Here is a 21916-nt window from a genome sequence, read left to right as displayed (position 1 = left end):
AATGAAAAATGTGGTGTCAGAGCAAAATATTTGCGGCAAAAATGTTTTGTTTTTATTTATTTTTACAGCTCAATTATAAAATTTTGTGAAGCGACCTATGGTTTCATGGTGCACCACACATTCAATAAATTCCTTGAAGGGTGTCATTTTCAAAATGGGGTGACTTGTGGAATTTCCCCTGTTTAGGCACATTGGGGGCTCTGCAAATGCGACAAGCGACCGCTATCTATTCCAGCCAATTTTGCACTCTAAAATTCAATTAGCACTGCTCCCCTTCTGAGCCCTGCCATGCACCCAAATAGTTTTCTATCACATATTGGTTATTGGTGTACTTAGGAGAAATTGCACAACAAATATTATGGTCTATTTTTCTTCTGTTACCCTTGTCAAAATGAAAAATTTGGTGCAAAAGCAATATATTTGTGTGAAAAAGCAAAATATTCATATTTTTGTTACATTTCGCTTTAGTTCCTGTGAAGCACCTAAATAGCTATTAAACTTCTTGAATGTGGTTTTGACCACTTTGTGAGGTGCAGTTTTTAAAATAGTGCCACTTTTGGGTATTTTCAGTCACACAGGCCCCTTAAAGGGAATGTATCGTCAGAAAAAAAAAAAATTCAATGACTGAAAAAATGTAACGTAATAATGTTTTAATGTTTTGTTTAAATATTATTATTATTTTTTAATTGAGCAAAATATTAAAAAAAAGTTTGATATTTTCCATTGTTTCCACTGTTAAACACTAGGGGGAGCAGCTTCTGAAATCCTACAGAAATTCCACTGTATAAAAAAATCGCATTACAGCTGCAGTAAAGTGGGCGGAGTCTGCTCTCCTGTGTGTGATGGCACGCCCTCCCCCCTCCTAATCTGAGTGTTTACAACAGATAACAGAGAATGACATGTAGGGACATAGTGCAGAGCCATTTTGTTGGTGACCAGAAATGTCTAAAGTGTCACCAAGGACAGCAGGAGTATCACACGGGATAGGATTAGATACACAGCTCAGCAGACAGTATCACACAGGAGAGGATTAGATACACAGCCGTGCAGACAGTATCACACAGGATAGGATTAGATACACAGCCGTGCAGACAGTATCACACAGGAGAGGATTAGTTACACAGCTCAGCAGACAGTATCACACAGGAGAGGATTAGATACACAGTCGTGCAGACAGTGTCACATAGGAGAGGATTAGATACACAGCCGTGCAGACAGTATCACACAGCATAGGATTAGATACACAGCCGTCGCTGACAGTATCACACAGGGTAGGATTAGATACACAGCCGTGCAGACAGTATCACACAAGAGAGGATTAGATACACAGCCGTGCCGACAGTACCACACAGCATAGGATTAGATACACAGCCGTGCAGACAGTATCACACAGGAGAGGATTAGTTACACAGCTCAGCAGACAGTATCACACAGGAGAGGATTAGATACACAGCCGTGCAGAGAGTATCACATAGGAGAGGATTAGATACACAGCCGTGCAGACAGTATCACACAGCATAGGATTAGATACACAGTCGTGCTGACAGTATCACACAGGGTAGGATTAGATACACAGCCGTGCAGATAGTATCACACAGGATACACAGCCATGCAGACAGTATCACACAGGACAAGATTAGATACACAGTCGTGCAGACAGTATCACACAGGATAGGATTAGATACACAGCCATGCAGACAGTACCACACAGGAGAGGATTAGATACACAGCCGTGCAGACAGTATCACACGATAGGATTAGATACACAGCCGTGCAGACAGTATCATACGATAGGATTAGATACACAGCCATGCAGACAGTATCACACAGGATAAGATTAGATACACAGCCATGCAGACAGTATCACACAGGAGAGGATTAGATACACAGCCGTGCAGACAGTATCACACAGGAGAAGATTAGGTACACAGCCGTGCAGACAGTATCACACAGGATAGGATTAGATACACAGCCGTGCAGACAGTATCACACAGGAAAGGATTAGATACGCAGCCATGCAGACAGTATCACACAGGAGAGGATTAGATACACAGCCGTGCAGACAGTATCACACAGGATAGGATTAGTTACACGACTCAGCAGTTTCACACAGGAGGATTAGATACACAACCCTGCAGACAGTATCACCAGTACACACACAGGCCGACAGGTGGCAGGCGGAAGGGGAGGGGTTGAACGGGGGGTGTTTTTGGAGACAATAGCAGCGGCGGTACTCACATGCAGTGGCACACAAACACACACACACACAGAGCAGCGGCGGCGGGTAGAGCGGAGGGAGGGGGTGTCATTAGAGACGGTAACTTTTGGCGGCAGTAGCGGGGGCTGGGGAGACCGAAGGGAGGGAGGGGGTGTCATCGGAGACGGTAACTGCGGGGGGGAGGGGCGGGGTGGTAGCAGTAGCGGGGGCTGGGTAGAGCGGAGGGAGGGGGTGTCATCGGAAACGCTAACGGGGGGTGGGGGAGGGGAGGCGGCCCGTACTCACACATCCCGGCGGGTGACAGGTGTAAAGTGGAGCAAACAGCATATGCTGTGAGCTCCACAATCATGGCGCTGATCTCCTCCCTCTGCTGTGATCTGGACAACCCAGGGGGCGCGTCCAGGTCACAGCAGACGCCCACTGTAACGTAAATGATGGGGTCGGATCTCGACCACTGTTCTCTATGCACAGGGGCTGCCATAAAGGAGTGAGTAACTGTCGTTACACACACAGCAAATCCAGCATGGCAGCCCCCAGTGCCTTCAGTAAAATTCGAATTACATAAAAACTAAATAAGCTGCGATTTTCATTTTGTATTAAAAATACTTGATTTCATAATCACTATTTTTAATACAAAAATAAAAAAACGCAATGCATTCCCTTTAAAGTCACTGAAAATGTGATGTAGTGCCTAAAAAATTAATTAACAAACATTTGACATTTGTCTACTTTACATCAGCACCATTTTTGATATATATATCATATTGGTTTTGTAAATTTTGTGGTAAAAATGAGAAATTGCCGATAAACTTTTAAGCCTTCTAAGTTCTTTTTTAAAAAAAAAAAAAAAAAAATATATATATATATATATATATATAATATATATAATATATATATATATATATATATATATATATATATATATATATATATATATATATATAATATTTTTTATAAAAAAATTAGAAAGCTTGAAAGTTTATCAGCAATTTCTCATTTTTACCACAAATTTACAAAACCAATATGATATATATATATATATATATATATATATATATATATCAAAAATGCTGCTGATGTAAAGTAGACAAATGTCAAATGTTTGTTAATTGCTTTGAGTGATATAACTGTCTGGTTTAAGAGGATGCAAATTCAAAGTCAAAAATTGCAAATTTTTTCAATGTTCTGTCATATTTTCATTTTTTATTTATTTTTTTAAATAAATAAACACAAATCACACCAAAATTTGTCACTAACATGAAGTCCAACATGTCACGAAAAAACAAACAATCTCAGAAACACTGGGAAATATTTTAAGTGCTTCAGAGTTATTACCACATAAATTGACACTTTTCAGAATTGTAAAATTTGGCCTGGTCAGAAAGGTTAACAGGCTTTGGGGGTGAAGGGGTTAATAGATACTCACAACCTATAGTTTGCTGTGGGAAAGTAATACAAATATTCCCAATTAACTTTCTAGAACATTTCATCCAATGTGATAGAGGAATCAGCAGTATCTGATGACATTTTGACCCCAGATGAAGATGGAGTATGTTCTGGAAGATACTTCTCGGAGACTGGGCTAGTTGGCCTTTTGGAACAAGCTGCAGAGCTCTTCAGTCAAGTAAGTGATCTTAGATATATTAACTATACTGTACAGAAAGCTGTAATACCTTTATAGACATCTAATAGATTCCCTTTTCAACCCCATCATGGACGATTTTCCATTTTTGTTCTTTTATTTTTCAGCCTCTGCTTTCCACAGCCATATCTTTAAAATTCGGGAAACCTAGCCATAAGAGGGCTTGTTTTCTACAGAATAAATTGTCGTTTTGAATGACACCATTCATTTGATCTTGAAATGTACTAGAAAATGGTTCAAAAATTTCCAGTAGTGTAAAAAGGAAATGTAATGTGCCCGTTGTTTTTATGGGGCTTTGTTTCTGCAGCGTTTATTGTGCCGCTCAGTATGAATGTGGTGATTACAATTATGGTGATTCCAAACTTCTAAGGGTTTTTTTTAATAAATACTTTTGTGGTTAAAAAAAAAAATAAGAACTTCAAAAATATTTTTTTTTGTCATTATTCTCTGAGACTAACTTTTTTTTAGTTTTTCCGTTAATAAACCTACGTGAGGGTTTGTTTTTTGCACAACCAAATGTAATTTTTATTGATACTTTTTGGGGTACATACTGCATTTTTATTGCTTACTGTTGTTTTTTGTAAGGAAGTGCAGTGGCCCAAAAACAATATTTCTGGCATTTGGATTTTTTTTTCAGCCGCCATTTTGCTTAATTCACACTTACACAAATTACAAAAAATCCGCATTATGGTGGATGCAGAACATCTATTCTGTGGACAGATATCAACTTATACTCTGGCTCATGTCCTTGGTTTTGCCTTGGATGCAGATTTTACAAAATTTGAGTAGAATTTAATTCTGCTCCAATTTATTCACTCATCTCTAAGGCTATGTCCGCACGTTGCTTTTTACCTGCTTTTTACCTGCTTTTTTGCTGCTTTTTCAACTGCAGTGTTTAATGCCAAAATGGTAGTGTTCTGCTTTTCAAGCAAAGTCTATGGGAATTTGGGTTTCTTGTCCGCACTATGCAGTTCAAACTGCAGCCTTTTTGTTGCAGAACTTTGGTCAAAAACTCAGCTTTGCAGTGCAAAACCCAAATGGCAAAAACAATTGACATGTCAGTTGTTTTTGCCATTTGGGTTTTGCCCTGCAAAGCTGAGTTTTTGAACAAAGTTCTGCAACAAAAAGGCTGCAGTTTGAACTGCATAGTGCGGACAAGAAACCCAAATTCCCATAGACTTTGCTTGAAAAGCAGAACACAACCATTTTGGCATTAAACGCTGCAGTTGAAAAAGCAGCAAAAAAGCAGGTAAAAAGCAACGTGCGGACATAGCCTAATAGTAATCCTTTGACACTATGTAATTATGACGGACATGGGGAGGCCAATGGGATCCAGTAAATTTAATTGGTGCTGTCGGTGATTGATAGTGCCATTTAAATGAATAAACGGGAGCAATCAGATGTGGTTCCAGTCGCTGGTGTTACCGCTAGATGCCGACTGTGTAACACAGCTGATATATAGAAAGATGAAGCGGTCAGCTCACCCTTTGCAAATATGATATGCAGTAGGGTTCAGTCTCGGCTCAAATCCAGAAAAGTAGATAAGGCTGCTTTATTGTCTTCATGTTTTAAAAATCATGAGCCATATGTAAAATCACCAAAATACAGAGTATAACTATATGTATAACACGTTTCAGGCTGCTGCTACCCTTGCTTTTATGTACTATGAGGACCACAGGGGTATATTTACCATCGGGTGCCATACAAAACTTCAAAAGGTTATCTTTTGAATGGGGTATTATTTTAATTTTTTATTTGTAAAATGCAACATCTCTGCAGTATTGACAGCATTATACAATGGCACAACCCCTTTAATAGACAGTTGAAAACTGATGGATCGGTCCAGTCATATAATGGCTAGAAGTATTGTTATTCCTTCTGTACATGCATATGACAACTGATTCTGCAAAGTCATCTGAAACAACTCTTTAAGATTACAACTGACTGAAAATGTATTTGTTTAGCAATCTTACCTTAAATACATCATTTTCTATAGGCAGGATTCTTTGAGACTGTGAATGAAGTTTACAAAATTGTCATCCCTGTTCTTGAATCTCATCGAGACTTCCGAAAACTCTCTTCCACGCATGAGAAACTGAAGAAAGCATATGATGCCATAATAACCAAGGTGCCTAGTCCTGATTTCTTTTCATAATGTGTGTGAACAAATGTTGGAAGCAGGAGCTTATTGTTATTATTATTATTGAAATATTAATAGTATAACATTGGCAATGGAGTTTGAATAGAATGTGGTAACTGTGAACACTACTGTACAATGCAATATCTGATCAGATGTTTGGACATTCCATAACTTAAAGGGTTGTTCTCATCTTTATATAAGGACTAGCTGTAGTACCCGGGCGTTGCCCGGGATAGTAACTGTCTGTCTCTCTCCCAGTCTCTATCTGTCTGTCTCTCTGTCTCTTTCCCTGTCTGTCTCTGTGTGTCTGTCTGTGTCTATGTCTCTGTGTATCTCAGTCTGTTTCTGTATCTGTCACTCTGTCTCTCTATCTCTGTGTGTATGTGTGTCTCTCTATTTCTTTCCCGTCTGTCTCTTTGCGCGTCTGTCTCTGTCTCTTTGCGCGTCTATTTCTGTCTGTCTCTGTCTGTGTTTGTCTGTCTGTGTCTGTTTCTGTCTCTTTGCGCGTCTATCTCTGTATGTCTGTCTGTGTCTGTCTCTGTTACTTTCCCTGTCTATCAGTGCCTGTCTCTGTCTCTTTGTCTGTCTGTCTCTGTCTGTCTCTATCCTTCTCCACAGACATCATATTACCTCACCCATAAGCTTGTTATACTATGAATGTCTTTTGTTCCTATAGCAACCAATCAGAGCTGCTAATAATAACCTATGGCTTCCAGCTGCATTGACTCTAATGGAGGCAGGATTTTTGGAGAGTAACTGTAAAGCGGGGGGTTAAATTTTCCGGTCAAAACATAGTCTATGACGTACCCTGAGTCACATGAGTCGTCTGTGCAAAATTTCGTGATTGTAAATGCGACGGTGCGGATTCCTTTAGCGGACATACATACACACACACATATACATATACTCAGCTTTATATATTAGATGTTGTAAGAAGAAAGAGATTGTAAAATCAATTATTTTTGAAATCAACTGTTCATTAAAATTTTCAGGTGTTCCTGAGATATTAACACTTTTCATTGCTTCTGGACAGAACATGTGCAGTGCTTTGTTCTTTTGAGAACAAAAGCTGCCCAGCTTCACTGGAGTGCACTAATAAATTCTAATCCTGGCCAGAGTCAATTAAAGCACCACACCAGCGATCTTTTATTATTTCACCAGTAGAGTGTTGCTTTAAATCTAATTCCTCTGCCCCTTGTTTTATACTCACCTTCCAACGCTTCACCTTATATGTAGCTCTGTTTGGTCTCCAGTGATTTGCGACCTGCCAGCAGCTCCAGTGTTTAATGGAGCACCCCTGAAGTCATAACTCAATACATCTCTATGCCTCGTTCTGGCCTCATTGTGGCTCTAGTAGAGATGCATTTGGTGCTTGTGACGTAACTTTTGTTTTGTGGGCAGTCAGAAGTTACAGTCACAAGATGGCGCCGCAAGACCGGTGTGGGGTCGGCAAGGCTGCTTTCACACATCCAGTTTTTCCTGTGCGGCACAATCCGGCGCTTTGCAGAAAAACCGCAATCGGGTTTTATTGCCGTCGGTTGCGGTTTTTTTGCATAGACTTTCATTAGTGCCGGATTGTGCCGCATGGGCTTGCCTTCGGTCTGTTTTTTGCCGCATGCGGCAGATTTAGCCGATGCGGCGGCCGGATGAAACGTTGCCTGGCACGTTTTTTTGTCCGGCAAAAAAAAACGCATTTGCAATGCATGCCTATGGACGCCGCATGCGGCGTCCTGCGGAAAACACCGCATCCGGCCGCCGCATGCATTTTTTTCCACTGCGCATGCTCAGTAGCATTGCGCAAGCGGTAAAAACCGAACGGGCCGCATGTCAAAAATTTATGCAAAGGATGCGGTTTTGTCACCGCATCCGTTGCATAGGTTTTAGAGCTGGATTGGCCTGCTCTGCTAAAACCGGAGGTGTGAAAGCAGCCTAAAAGGTGAAGCCACCAGAAGGTGAGTATATGACAGGGGCTTAGATTTAAAGTGCCACTACAGCTCTGACAAAAAAATGCTGGAGTGGTGCTTAAAGTGTTGAAGAGCTAGAGAATACCAGTGGTCGGTCTCCAAGGCAACGAGCTGTAAATAAACGTTAAGTGTTACTATTTTAATAACGGCTGTAAATTTTATTAAAAAGTAAGTTATGAAAGAGCTTGTGTTAACTATCCAACAATGCCTATCTATGAAGATAAGAATAACCTTTTACATGTGTATAGTTTTGTAATGTATCCATAGATATCTGGACAAGAATAATGAAACTTTGTTATTTGAATGCAACAGGGACAAAAGAGAATGTTTGGCACATATTTCCGTGTAGGATTTTATGGCGCAAAGTTTGGTGACCTGGATGAAAAGGAGTTTATTTACAAAGAACCAGCAATCACTAAACTCCCCGAGATTTCCCACCGACTGGAGGTAACATATCTTTTTCATTCTCATTCTCCTTTTCTATATTGTGAAATATATATATATACATATATATACAGTTAGGTCCAGAAATATTTGGACAGTGACACAAGTTTTGTTATTTTAGCTGTTTACAAAAACATGTTCAGAAATACAATTATATATATAATATGGGCTGAAAGTGCACACTCCCAGCTGCAATATGAGAGTTTTCACATCCAAATCGGAGAAAGGGTTTAGGAATCATAGCTCTGTAATGCATAGCCTCCTCTTTTTCAAGGGACCAAAAGTAATTGGACAAGGGACTCTAAGGGCTGCAATTAACTCTGAAGGCGTCTCCCTCGCTAACCTGTAATCAATGAAGTAGTTAAAAGGTCTGGGGTTGATTACAGGTGTGTGGTTTTGCATTTGGAAGCTGTTGCTGTGACCAGACAACATGCGGTCTAAGGAACTCTCAATTGAGGTGAAGCAGAACATCCTGAGGCTGAAAAAAAAGAAAAAATCCATCAGAGAGATAGCAGACATGCTTGGAGTAGCAAAATTAACAGTCGGGTACATTCTGAGAAAAAAGGAATTTACTGGTGAGCTTGGGAACTCAAAAAGGCCTGGGCGTCCACGGATAACAACAGTGGTGGATGATCGCCGCATACTTTCTTTGGTGAAGAAGAACCCGTTCACAACATCAACTGAAGTCCAGAACACTCTCAGTGAAGTAGATGTATCTTTCTCTAAGTCAACAGTAAAGAGAAGACTCCATGAAAGTAAATACAAAGGGTTCACATCTAGATGCAAACCATTCATCAATTCCAAAAATAGACAGGCCAGAGTTAAATTTGCTGAAAAACACCTCATGAAGCCAGCTCAGTTCTGGAAAAGTATTCTATGGACAGATGAGACAAAGATCAACCTGTACCAGAATGATGGGAAGAAAAAAGTTTGGAGAAGAAAGGGAACGGCACATGATCCAAGGCACACCACATCCTCTGTAAAACATGGTGGAGGCAACGTGATGGCATGGGCATGCATGGCTTTCAATGGCACTGGGTCACTTGTGTTTATTGATGACGTAACAGCAGACAAGAGTAGCCGGATGAATTCTGAAGTGTACCGGGATATACTTTCAGCCCAGATTCAGCCAAATGCCGCAAAGTTGATCAGACGGCGCTTCATAGTACAGATGGACAATGATCCCAAGCATACAGCCAAAGCTACCCAGGAGTTCATGAGTGCAAAAAAGTGGAACATTCTGCAATGGCCAAGTCAATCACCAGATCTTAACCCAATTGAGCATGCATTTCACTTGCTCAAATCCAGACTTAAGACGGAAAGACCCACAAACAAGCAAGACCTGAAGGCTGCGGCTGTAAAGGCCTGGCAAAGCATTAAGAAGGAGGAAACCCAGCGTTTGGTGATGTCCATGGGTTCAAGACTTAAGGCAGTGATTGCCTCCAACGGATTCGCAACAAAATATTGAAAATACAAATATGTTGTTTGGGTTTGGTTTATTTGTCCAATTACTTTTGACCTCCTAAAATGTGGAGTGTTTGTAAAGAAATGTGTACGATTCCTACAATTTCTATCATATATTTTTGTTCAAACCTTCAAATTAAACGTTACAATCTGCACTTGAATTCTGTTGTAGAGGTTTCATTTCAAATCCAATGTGGTGGCATGCAGAGCCCAACTCGCGAAAATTGTGTCACTGTCCAAATATTTCTGGACCTAACTGTATATGTGTGTGTGTGTATACTGTGTGTGTGTATGTGTATATATATGCGTGTGTGTGTATATATATACTGTGTGTGTGTGTGTGTGTGGGGGGGTGTATATATATATATATATATATATATATATATATATATATATATATATATATATATATAAGAATATAAATATGTGTGTATGTATGTGTGTATATATATATATATTTATACTCTGTGTGTTTGTGTGTGTGTGTATATTTTATATATATATATATATATATATATATATATATATATATGTTGATTTGATTTACATTCCTCTTTCGATCACTTCCTTTGCATTTTGTTACATGTACACTTCTATTTTTGAAAGCATTCTCACTTTGCAGCATTTCTTCCACACTAGCTAAAACATTTTGCACCAGTATATAATAAAATAAATGTCCTGTATCTAGAATAATAATGACAAAATAAATATAAAGGGCAATTATTTCCACTGTAGGGATTTTATGGGAATTGTTTTGGAGAACATCTGGTGGAAGTGATTAAAGACTCGGCTCCTTTAGATAAGTCAAAACTGGATCCCAACAAGGTAATAGAAATATCGTAATTCAGTTTACCTTTTTCCATGGTCACCAGGAAAATGTGTTACTTAAATGTTTTTTTTAAAAATTAAATTATTAGGTTCAATATTCTGCTCTGATTCATTTGATATCAAAATTCCTCTAAATTTCCAAAGTTTTATCCGCATACAGGTCAGACACTAAAGAAAAGGAACACAGGAGCTTATTGCATACACATTGCTTTTAAAGGGGTAGTCTCAAGTTGGGGAGTTATCTGCTATCCATGGAGTTGGGGAGGACTTCCCGAGAGCAATATGTGAATGAAGCATTTGACCATCACGTGCACTACCACTCCTTTCAGTCTTTTTGGCATCGCCAAAGATAGCCAAGCACTGCGCCCAGCTGGTCTTTTGCACTCTTAAAAGAATGTAAAGAGCAGCAGTGCTCATGATCATCTACCACTTCATTGAGATTAGGCTCTTCAGAGCCCCGGTTTTCGGATTGCTAGTGTCTCAGTGGTCAGACCCCATGAATTGGGAACTTATTCACTATCCTATGGAAACTTGCGAACACCCCTTTAAATACAGAGTAAGCTATATAAGTACATATGCAGTAAGCACCCTTTGTTGTGGCTGCAGTTAATCTACAGCTGAGGTGGGAAACCTTTTTTCTGCCAACCTTTTTATACCATCAGTCGGCCATACAAGTTGATCAACTTAAAAATGATCTTGCTATATGGTCATACAATTAAATCACCCATAATATGATGACTGGAGCTGCTTCTCATTGATGCAGCATGTGATATTAGGTGGTATTGATGATGTTGCTACTCACAACTACTTTTCCAGGTTTGCGTCCATCTGGATTGCAGTGGAATCTTTGTAATAAGTTTTGTAAAGAACTCACAGCAGTAAGTTGTACCGAACACAAATGTATATTATACTGTATGGCTCCAAAAAGTGGAAAATGTATCACTTTTCATGTTACATTGCTGGAACTCAAGCAGTGGGAGGTCTGCTGCATAGATCACACAGGAGACACCAAGACTACTATACACATCACGTAGGAGATGCTGAGACAACTGTACACATCACATAGGAAACACTGAGGCTGGAGCATATACATCACATAGTTGACACTGAGACTGCTGTATACATAAGATAGGATACACTGACACTGCTGTACACATCACATAGGAGCTTGGGCTGGAGAATATACATCACGTGGGACCACTGGGGTTGCAGCATATACATCACATAGGAGACACTAGGGCTGGAGCATATACATCACATAGCAGACATTGGAGCTGGAGCATACACTGTACATCACATAGGAAACACTGGGGATGAGCATATACATCATATAAAAGACACTGGGGCTGCGGCATCCACATGACATAGTAAACACTGAGGATGGAGCATATACTTCACATAGGATACACTGGGGATAGCACATATACTTCACATATGATACACTGGGGCTGGAGCATATACATCAAATAGGATACACTGGGGCTGGAGCATATAGATCAAATAGGATACACTGGGGCTGGAGCATATATACCACATAGGAGACACAAAGCGTGCTACCTCTGCCGGAGGTTTTCCAACCATTAACATATAGTATTAAACAAATCCTCACAGTATTTTGGATCCAAATAGATTTCAAAAAGTCAACATGGTTAAAAATGTAGGCTGAAGTGTAACACTTGTAGCAGTTCTTTACTGAATTCATATAATTTAAAAAGAATAAGTAGAATAGCTTGTACTTTCTACCTCTTTTTCATTCTCTACAATTCCTGTCAGGCCTACATCCAGATTACATTTGTGGAGCCATACTTTGAGGAATATGAAATGAAATACAGGATGACCTATTTTGAGAAGAACTATAATCTTCGCCGATTTTTGTATACCACACCCTTTACTCGTGATGGACGTCCACGAGGGGAACTCGGTGAACAATACAAAAGGAAGACCATTGTAACCACATTGCACGCTTTTCCTTACATCAAGACCCGCATAAATGTCATCCAGAAGCAAGAGGTAAAGTAAAATATAGAATAATAGATGAATAAACCCGTAAATGAGCTATAATCTCTGGTCACAAACGTTGAAATGAAATTTTCTGTTAAGGAGACTACTATAACTAATGAGACAGAACACTATTGATCCTGACAATGTCACAATGTGTTCCATGGTGTATACATTGGCAGCCATAGACTGCCTGGGGACAATGGGCTTATGTTGACTTAAAGATACAGTATGATGGCGGGAGCCCGATGACAAATATTGTAAACAATGGCAAGCTATTATACTGGAAACAGATGAAACGCTTATTACTTCTGGCAGCTGTATTGAGTGAGGAATATAATAACAATGGGACAAACTGCATATACATGTTGTATAAGTTCACATGTCTATTGGACAACAAAGGGGTTGTCCCACAAGCAAAGTACATTTTAAACAATAGAACTTCAAATAAAAATAAGTTCCTCAATTAGATATGATTAAAAAATGTTCCTATGCTGAGATAATCCTATAATTGTTCCCCTGCTCTGTACTGTGTAATGGTTGTGTCTGACCGTACACGACCATGGTGTCATCATTGCACATCTCCCGGGCAGGGGAAGAAGCAATAAAGCATATAGGTAGGACAGCATAGATCACAGCTGATCCTTTCTGTGAGTTAAAACACTTCCCTGTCTATCTAAAAACAATGTTTTACCTCACAAAAAAAAAATCAATTGCTATCTCATGCAGTACAGTCTTTATACTCTTGTTTTCCTCCCCTGGTCAGGAGATGTTGTATGTGTCATTACACATTACATATCAGGGACAAATTTACAAGATTATCTCAGCACAGAAACACTTTTTTAACTAATCCAATTGTGGAACTTAATATTATTCCAAGTTCTGTTGATTAAAATGTACTTTGTTCATGAGACAGCCTCTGTAATGTCTTGATTAGCAGGTCAGGTAGTAAAGGATAGTGTGTGCACTGAGAGAACTGCACACAGGAGGTAGCAGGTAGAATTTGGCAGTATTCACTTAGCACAATTTCTATGGACAATACAATTATCAGTAATTTTACTGACAACGGAAGACAAACTTACTAGTGGCCGTGCTACGCCTATACATGGGCAATTACCAATGAATATTTGCAAATAATGGTTGTTGTATGTCTGGTATACTTGCATATTGACTTTGTTCATGCCTTTGGTTTTAAGAGGCTGGCGGCCTGGATAGTACTTATGTATAATTCAGCACGATTCATTCTAATATGTGACGTGTTATTGTATTCTGCTTAATCCCCCCCCTCCAACCTTCCTAAAACCTTTGCACAGTACTGTACGAAGAGTTAACAATACTGTGTAAATGTTTTTGGCAGTTGTGGGGAAAGTGTTGCAGAATATATTAATACATGTCACATACGAGAATCTGTCATGCCAAATTACTGCATCTGATAACAAGAACACCATGTTCTGTATTGAATCAATCTTCATGAAAACTTTCACAAATACTAAACCCGACAATACAGACGAATAACTTAAAAAAAAAAAAGCCAAAAATAAGTCCTAGCAAAAATTTTCAGCATTTCATTATAGAAAGCAAACACCCCCAAAAGAAAGAAGAACCCGCAATCATACTCACCAGATGCCGAAGGGGAGGACCTACAGTGAAATACCCACCTAAACACATCATCTCACACACCCACACAAGCAACAGATCGCGCACACAATCACACATCAGATCGCACGCACAATCACACATCAGATCGTACACACACACAAACTCACCACATCTTGCGATGCTGATCATTTCTGGTCGGCAGGGTAAGATGGCACGCAGTGCAGTGGAGCACGAGGAACTGTGGTGGAATGCATGGAAGACTCAATGGTGGAACACATCGATGCGTTCCACCGCAGGTCCTCTATGCATTCCACTGCAGGTCCTTGCCGACCAGAAGCAATCAGTATCGCCAGATGTGGTGAGTTTGTGTGTTAAATCTGATGTGTGTATGAGTGTGTGCGCGCGATCTGATGTATGTGAATGTGTCGACCAGAAACAGGGGAAGAACGCGTGGAGTATACATGCTGAGAGAGCCCACCAAAGATCGCAGGAGGACCTGGGAGCCACGCAGACGTCTGGTAAATATGATTTTCCTGGGAAGGGGGGTCTGCGGTTTTTGGGAGGGAAACTTACTCCAAACAGTGTTTCCCTAAAAATAAGCCCTACCCCCGAAAATTAGCACTAGTGCTTTTTTCGGGGCAAAAAAATATATAAGATAGTGTCTTCTTTTTGGAAAAACACGGTAGTGCCAGTAACACGTGGATCCAATATGCCTAATCATACAGATTGTCAACCCATTACTTTTCTTTGATAACAGTGCCTTGTGAAAGTATCCGTCCCCCTTGAATTTTTCAACCTTTTCCCACATTTCAGGCTTCAAACATAAAGATAAAAAATTTAATGTTATGGTGAAGAATCAACAACAAGTGGGACACAATTGTGAAGTAGAACGAAATTTATTGCTTATTTTAAAATATTTAAAAAAATAAATAACTGAAAAGTGGGGTGTGCAATATTATTCGTCCCCTTTAAGATAATACTTTGTAGCGCCACCTTTTGCTGCGATTACATCTGCAAGTCTCTTGGGGTATGTGTCTATCAGTTTTGCACATGAAGAGACTGAAATTCTGGCCCATTCTTCCTTTGCAAATAGCTCGAGCTGAGTGAGGTTGGATGGAGAGATCTCTGCAGTTCATCTAGAGCAGGGGTCAGGAACCTTTTTGGCTAAGAGAGCCGTAAACGCCACATATTTTGAAATATAATTCCGCGAGAGCCGTACAATATGTTTAAAGGGCCATTGACAGATCAATCGCTCCAATGTTCACTTAGTACAGCAAGGAATGCTCCTCCCTGCTGTATAAAGCCACAACTGGACTGAAACAATGGTACTACACTCTGCTACAAACAGACACACAAAACTCTGCTACAAACAGACAAACACAGACAACTCTGCTACAAACAGACAAACACACACAACTCTGCTACATACAGACACACACAACTCTGCTACAAACAGACAAACACACACAACTCTGCTACATACAGACAAACACACAACTCTGCTACAAACAGACACACACAACTCTGCTACAAACAGACAAACACACACAACTCTGCTACATACAGACAAACACACACAACTCTGCTACAAACAGACACACACAACTCTGCTACAAACAGACAAACACACACAACTCTGCTACATACAGACAAACACACACAACTCTGCTACATACAAACACACACAACTCTGCTACATACAGACACACACAACTCTGCTACAAACACACAAACACACACAACTCTGCTACAAACACACACACAACTCTGCTACAGACAAACACACACAACTCTGCTACATACAAACACACACAACTCTGCTACATACAGACAAACACACACACAACTCTGCTACATACAAACACACACAACTCTTCCACATACAGACAAACACACACAACTCTGCTACATACAGACAAACACACACAACTCTGCTACAAACAGACACACACAACTCTGCTACAAACAGACAAACACACACAACTCTGCTACATACAAACACACACAACTCTGCTACATACAGACAAACACACACAAATCTGCTACAAACAGACACACACAACTCTGCTACAAACAGACAAACACACACAACTCTGCTACATACAGACAAACACACACAACTCTGCTACAAACAGACACACACAACTCTGCTACAAACAGACAAACACACACAACTCTGCTACATACAGACAAACACACACAACTCTGCTACATACAGACAAACACACACAACTCTGCTACATACAGACAAACACATACAACTCTGCTACATACAGACAAACACATACAACTCTGCTACATACAGACAAACACATACAACTCTGCTACATACAGACAAATACACACAACTCTGCTGCTCTGTGGGGCCTGCACCCGCGGCTCGGCGGGTATAGCACCCGTGGCATCGGCGGGGCCAGCACCCGCGGCATCGGCGGGGCCAGCACCCGCGGAATCGGTGGGGCCAGCACCCGCGGAATCGGTGGGGCCAGCACCCGCGGAATCGGTGGGGCCAGCACCCGCGGAATCGGCGGGGGGGGGGGATTGGCAGGGCATACATCTGGGGGTTAGAAGCAGCTCACCGGGGCCCATAATGGGGAGGCGGGGAGGGCATTTACCCGATTAGGTCACGGTGGAGAGGGGGCCCACACAGCGCCGGACAGAAGCTCGCCTCATTCATCTGTGGGACTGAGAAGGCGGTAGCTCCGCCCACAGATGAAATTCAAAACAGGATGTCTGCGCGCCTTAAAGTGACGGCGCCGCAGATTGCTGCCGAGGACTGCGGTCCCCGGAACTCGGCCGGGGGCAGCAGAACTATAAAGGCGAGTGGGCCCCGGCCAAGGGACAGGAGAACTGACGAGGCCGAGTGGGCCCCCCCGGCTCTCCAGGGCCCCGGCATTTCCCCGGGTTTGCCGGGTGCTGACGCCGGCCCTGGACGCAGGTGCGTGCTTGCAGACGGCGCGGCTATGCAGGGAGTTATGGGAAATGTAGTCCATGCTCCCTGCCGCTCACCACTGCCGCCAATGCTTATCAGGCCATCAAAGAACTACCAATATCAGCGTGCACCGCGGCCTGATGGAGCGCGGTGCATGCATCCTTCCCATAGACAGGTAGGAGCCCTGTCTGCGAGCCAGATACGGCCATCAAAAGAGCCATATCTGGCTCGCGAGCCATAGGGTCCCGACCCCTGATCTAGAGTGATCATGGGCCTCTTGGCTGCATCTGTGATCAGTCTTCTCTTTGTTTGAGATGAAAGTTTGGATGGACAGCAGGGTCTTGGTAGATTTGCAGTGGCATGATACTCCTTCCATTTCAATATGATTGCTTGCACAGTGCTCCTTGGGATGTTTAACGTTTTGGAAATCTTTTTGTAACCAAATCTGGCTTTAAACTTCTCCACAACAGTATTTCGGACCTGCCTGTTGTGTTCCTTGGTCTTCATGATGCTATTTGCGCTTTAAACAGAACACTGAGACTATCACAGAGCAGGTGCATTTATACAGAGACTTGATTACACATAGGTGGCTTATATTTATCATCATCAGTTATTTAGGACAACATTGGATTCAGAGATCCTAAATGAACTTCTGGACTGCGTTTGTTGCACTGAAAGTAAAGGGGACGAATAATATTGCACTCCCCAATTTTCAGTTATTTATTTTTTGCAAAAGTTTAAAATAAGCAATAAATTTCGTTCAACTTTATAATTGTGTCCCACTTGTTGTTGATTCTTCACCATAACATTAAAATTTTTATCTTTATGTTTGAAGTCTGAAATGTGGGAAAAGGTTAAAGCCGAATACTTTCGCAAGGCACTGTACGTTGTTATACAATTTGTGATGGTTACAAGTTAATACAAATGTGGGCTAACTTCAGAGCCAATTGGCTGACATATGTAGAGGCATCAGTCAGACCTAGAAGTTTAATATCTAACATGATTCATCACATAATTTGTTGCCTTTAGAATTAAGTGTGGGAGAATGCATTTGTACTTTTACCCTATAGAATATCTGACGGGAAACTGTTAGGCGGGCTTTACACGCTGCGACATCGCTAGCATTTGCTGGCGATGTCGAGCGCGATTGCATCCGCCCCCGTCGCATGGCCGATATGTGGTGATCGCTGCTGTAGCGAACATTATCTGCTCTGCGACGTCGCTGTGACCGGCGAACCGCCTCCTTTCAAAGGGGGCGGTTCGTTTAGCGTCACTGAACCGCCGCCCAATAGAAGCGGAAGGGAGGAGATCATGCGGCCGGAACATGCCGCCAACCTCCTTCTTTCTTCCTTTTCCGGTGGACGCAGGTAAGGAGATGTTTATCGTTCCAGAGGCGTCACACATAGCGATGTGTGCTGCCGCAGGAACGACAAACAACATCGTATCTGCAGCAGCACCGACATTATGGAAATGAACGACGTGTCAACGAGCAATGATTTTGCACGTTTTTGTGCTCGTTGATCGTCGTTCATTTGTGTCACACGCTGCGATGTCGCTACCGGCGCCGGATGTGCGTCACGAACGACGTGACCCCGACGATATATCAGCAGCGATGTCGCAGCGTGTAAAGTACCCCTTAGGGGTACTTTGCACGCTGCGACATCGCAAGCCGATGCTGCGATGCCGAGCGCGATAGTCCCCGCCCCCGTCGCAGCTGCGATATCCTTGTGATAGCTGCCGTAGCGAACATTATCGCTACGGCAGCTTCACATGGACTCACTTGTCCTGGGACGTCGCTCTGGCCAGCGACCCGCCTCCTTATTAAGGGGGCGGGTCGTACGGCATCACTGCGACGTCACACAGCAGGCGGCCAATAAGAGCGGAGGGGCGGAGATGAGCTGGATGTAAACATCCCGCCCACCTTCTCCCTTCCGCATATCCTACGGGAGCCGCGGTGACGCCGATGTTCCTCGCTCTTGCGGCTTCACACACAGCGATGTGTGCTGCTGCTGGAGCGAGGAACAACATCGGACCATCGCGTCAGCGTAATTATGGATTACGCCGACGCTACACCGATGATACGATTACGACGCTTTTGCGAATCGTATCATCTAGGCTTTACACACTACGATGTCGCCTGCGATGCCGGATGTGCGTCACTTTCAATTTGACCCCACCGACATCGCACCTGCGATGTCGTAGTGTGCAAAGTACCCCTTAGTCTTCACGATACATATGTGAATATCGGCTGACATATATCTGTGTACTGCCAGGTTAACTTTCCTTAAAAAGAAGCCATTGTTTACATTTTTTTATTTTGTAAATCAATAGAACACATTTTTAAACCAAAACTGTATGTCTTCTAGTGTATTCTGACTCCCATTGAAGTTGCCATAGAAGATATGCAGAAGAAAACACTTGAATTAGCTGTTGCTACCAACCAGGAACCTCCAGATGCAAAAATGCTTCAGATGGTGCTGCAAGGCTCTGTAGGAGCCACGGTGAATCAGGTTTGTGGGAATCAATTATTCAGTGTAATACTGGCATGGAAATCAATTATTTCAAAGCAACGTAACAATTTTTAGTAGATGTATTAAGGAGTGATTATAGCGAACCTTGTAGAATTTAACCGCCGTTAATCCATATTTATACTTTGGCGCTGCTTGTGATTATTAAGTGCAAATTTTTTGAAGGCTTGTACTAAGGCGTAGCATCCCAGAAAATTATTACAATTACACATGTTTTGTTATATACGTTTATTTTTTTTGTATTGGGACAACACAAGAAAAAAAAGGCAAATTGGACATAATTTCGCACAAAACCCCAAAATTGTTAACACGTTTCCAAAATTGTGGGTAAATAACTTTGTTTCAAGCATGTGATATTCGGTCAAACTCACTTGCGGCAAGTAGGTGTGGGCAATATGAAAATCACACTTCACACCAGATAAAAAGGAGAGAAATTGACTCAATATTAGCATTGTGTCTGTGTGTGCCACACTAAGCACGGAGAACAGAAAGAGGAAAAGAGAATTCAATTAACAATCTCAAGCTTACAAATGCATCTCCAGAGATCTTGATGTTCTTTTGTCCAGAGTTTGCAACATAATAAAGAAGTCTACAACCCATAGCACTATTGTTAAGCTCGCTGGATGTAGACTCCAAAGAAAAATTGCTGAGAGGTAGCACTGCAGGATAGTCTAGATGGTGGATAAGCAGCCCCTATTAAGTTTCAAAGAAATTCAAGCTATTCTGCAGATAATCACTTAGTGACTCTCTAAAGAAACCACTGAGATGTCAATACGTCATAAAACCTCATTTTATTATAACACTTAAAATCAATGACAGTATACATTCAGCAAAAATAGGGCAGTGAAAATTACAAGTGCAAATCCCTCCTAACAGAGAAAAGGTGAGTGCGGGCGCACCGAAACATCAGTACAGGACAGTTATAAATAAAACATCCTCATACTGTTATGCTATCAATCATACAGTCCGTTTAACCAAGTAAGTTAGAGTAACAAATCATAAGTATAATAACAGACTATGGATCACCAGCACAACAGTACCAGGCACAAAAGTCACAATCCATTTTACTAACAGTTAGACTAGACTATAGATTGTATATATAGGGAGAGAGTCACAACTCATAAATCTGTAATAGAGCATTACAAGTCAGGGTGAGCCTGTAGGAAGGGTACTGCCCTTATGTTAATCGGTATTGCATACCCCAAATGGTACAATGCTTAGGGCATACACCCTCCTACCGGACCCAACCTCACTGTTACCTAAGGGTTAATTTCCCTATATTCACTCTTCCAGACCATATGGGAGGTAACACGATCATAAATCAAACTAATAATCAGTCATTATGGCACCGTATTGTGAGCATTCCTCCCCCAAAACAAGTCCAGCTTTACTGCATATAAAGAGTTAATGAGACCACATAATAATGATAGTACACAGACCTGACCGATGTGCAGAGTATGCCCGCAGCCGCCTCACTCCGGATTCATCCGTTTTCGTGCAAACTATCCATCGACATTTGAAATGAAATGCTATGGCAGGAGACCCAAGGGAACCACACTGCTGACACAGAGACATAAAAAGCTAGAATGCTGTTTTCTATAAATGTACGTGAGTAAGCCAAAATCCTTCTAGGAAAGCATCTTGTGGACAGATGGGACCAAGATAGAGCTTTTTGGTAAAGTGCATCATTCTTCTGTTTACCAAAAATGGAGTGAGACCTAGAAAAAAAATAACAGTACCTACAATCAAATATGGTGGAGGTTGAAATATGTTTTGGGGTTGTTTTACTGCTTCTGGCACTGGGTGCCTTGACTGTGTGCAAGAGATCATGAAATCTGCTGATTACCAAAGTATTTTGGGTTGCAATGTAGTGCCCACTTCCTAGGTCATGTGTATTCCAGTAAGACAATGACCCCAAACATACTTCAAATGCCCCCAGAAACGGATGGAAACAAAGCCCTGAAGAATTCTGAAGTGGCCAGCAACGGGTCCGGATCTAAATCCCATTGAACACCTGTGGAGAGATCTTAAAATTGCTGTTGGGAGAAGGCACCTTTCAAATATAAGAGACCTGGAACAGTTTTCAAAACAAAAGCGGTACAAACCTTTAGTTGAGAGATGTTGGTGGTTATAGGAAGTGATTGATTGCAATTTTTTTA

The 21916-nt window shown here is 41.5% G+C and overlaps 1 protein-coding gene across 3 annotated transcripts in view; it reads left to right on the top strand.

Annotated features, from left to right (window-relative positions):
- The window catches only part of DOCK8 (dedicator of cytokinesis 8), a 360169-nt gene that overhangs the window by 318007 nt on the left and 20246 nt on the right, over positions 1-21916 (top strand). For all 3 annotated transcript variants that reach the window (XM_075317756.1, XM_075317746.1, XM_075317764.1), the window contains 6 exons: positions 3699-3842; positions 5857-5988; positions 8277-8411; positions 10608-10697; positions 12474-12710; positions 19596-19739. In XM_075317756.1, the coding sequence (XP_075173871.1) occupies positions 3699-3842; positions 5857-5988; positions 8277-8411; positions 10608-10697; positions 12474-12710; positions 19596-19739 (882 nt within the window). The remainder of the gene's footprint in view (positions 1-3698; positions 3843-5856; positions 5989-8276; positions 8412-10607; positions 10698-12473; positions 12711-19595; positions 19740-21916) is intronic.

Source organism: Anomaloglossus baeobatrachus, chromosome 1, assembly GCF_048569485.1.
Source record: "Anomaloglossus baeobatrachus isolate aAnoBae1 chromosome 1, aAnoBae1.hap1, whole genome shotgun sequence".
Taxonomy (NCBI): Eukaryota; Metazoa; Chordata; class Amphibia; order Anura; family Aromobatidae; genus Anomaloglossus; species Anomaloglossus baeobatrachus.
Note: the sequence above shows the minus strand (reverse complement) of the source record. Positions and strands in the feature narration are given on the sequence as shown.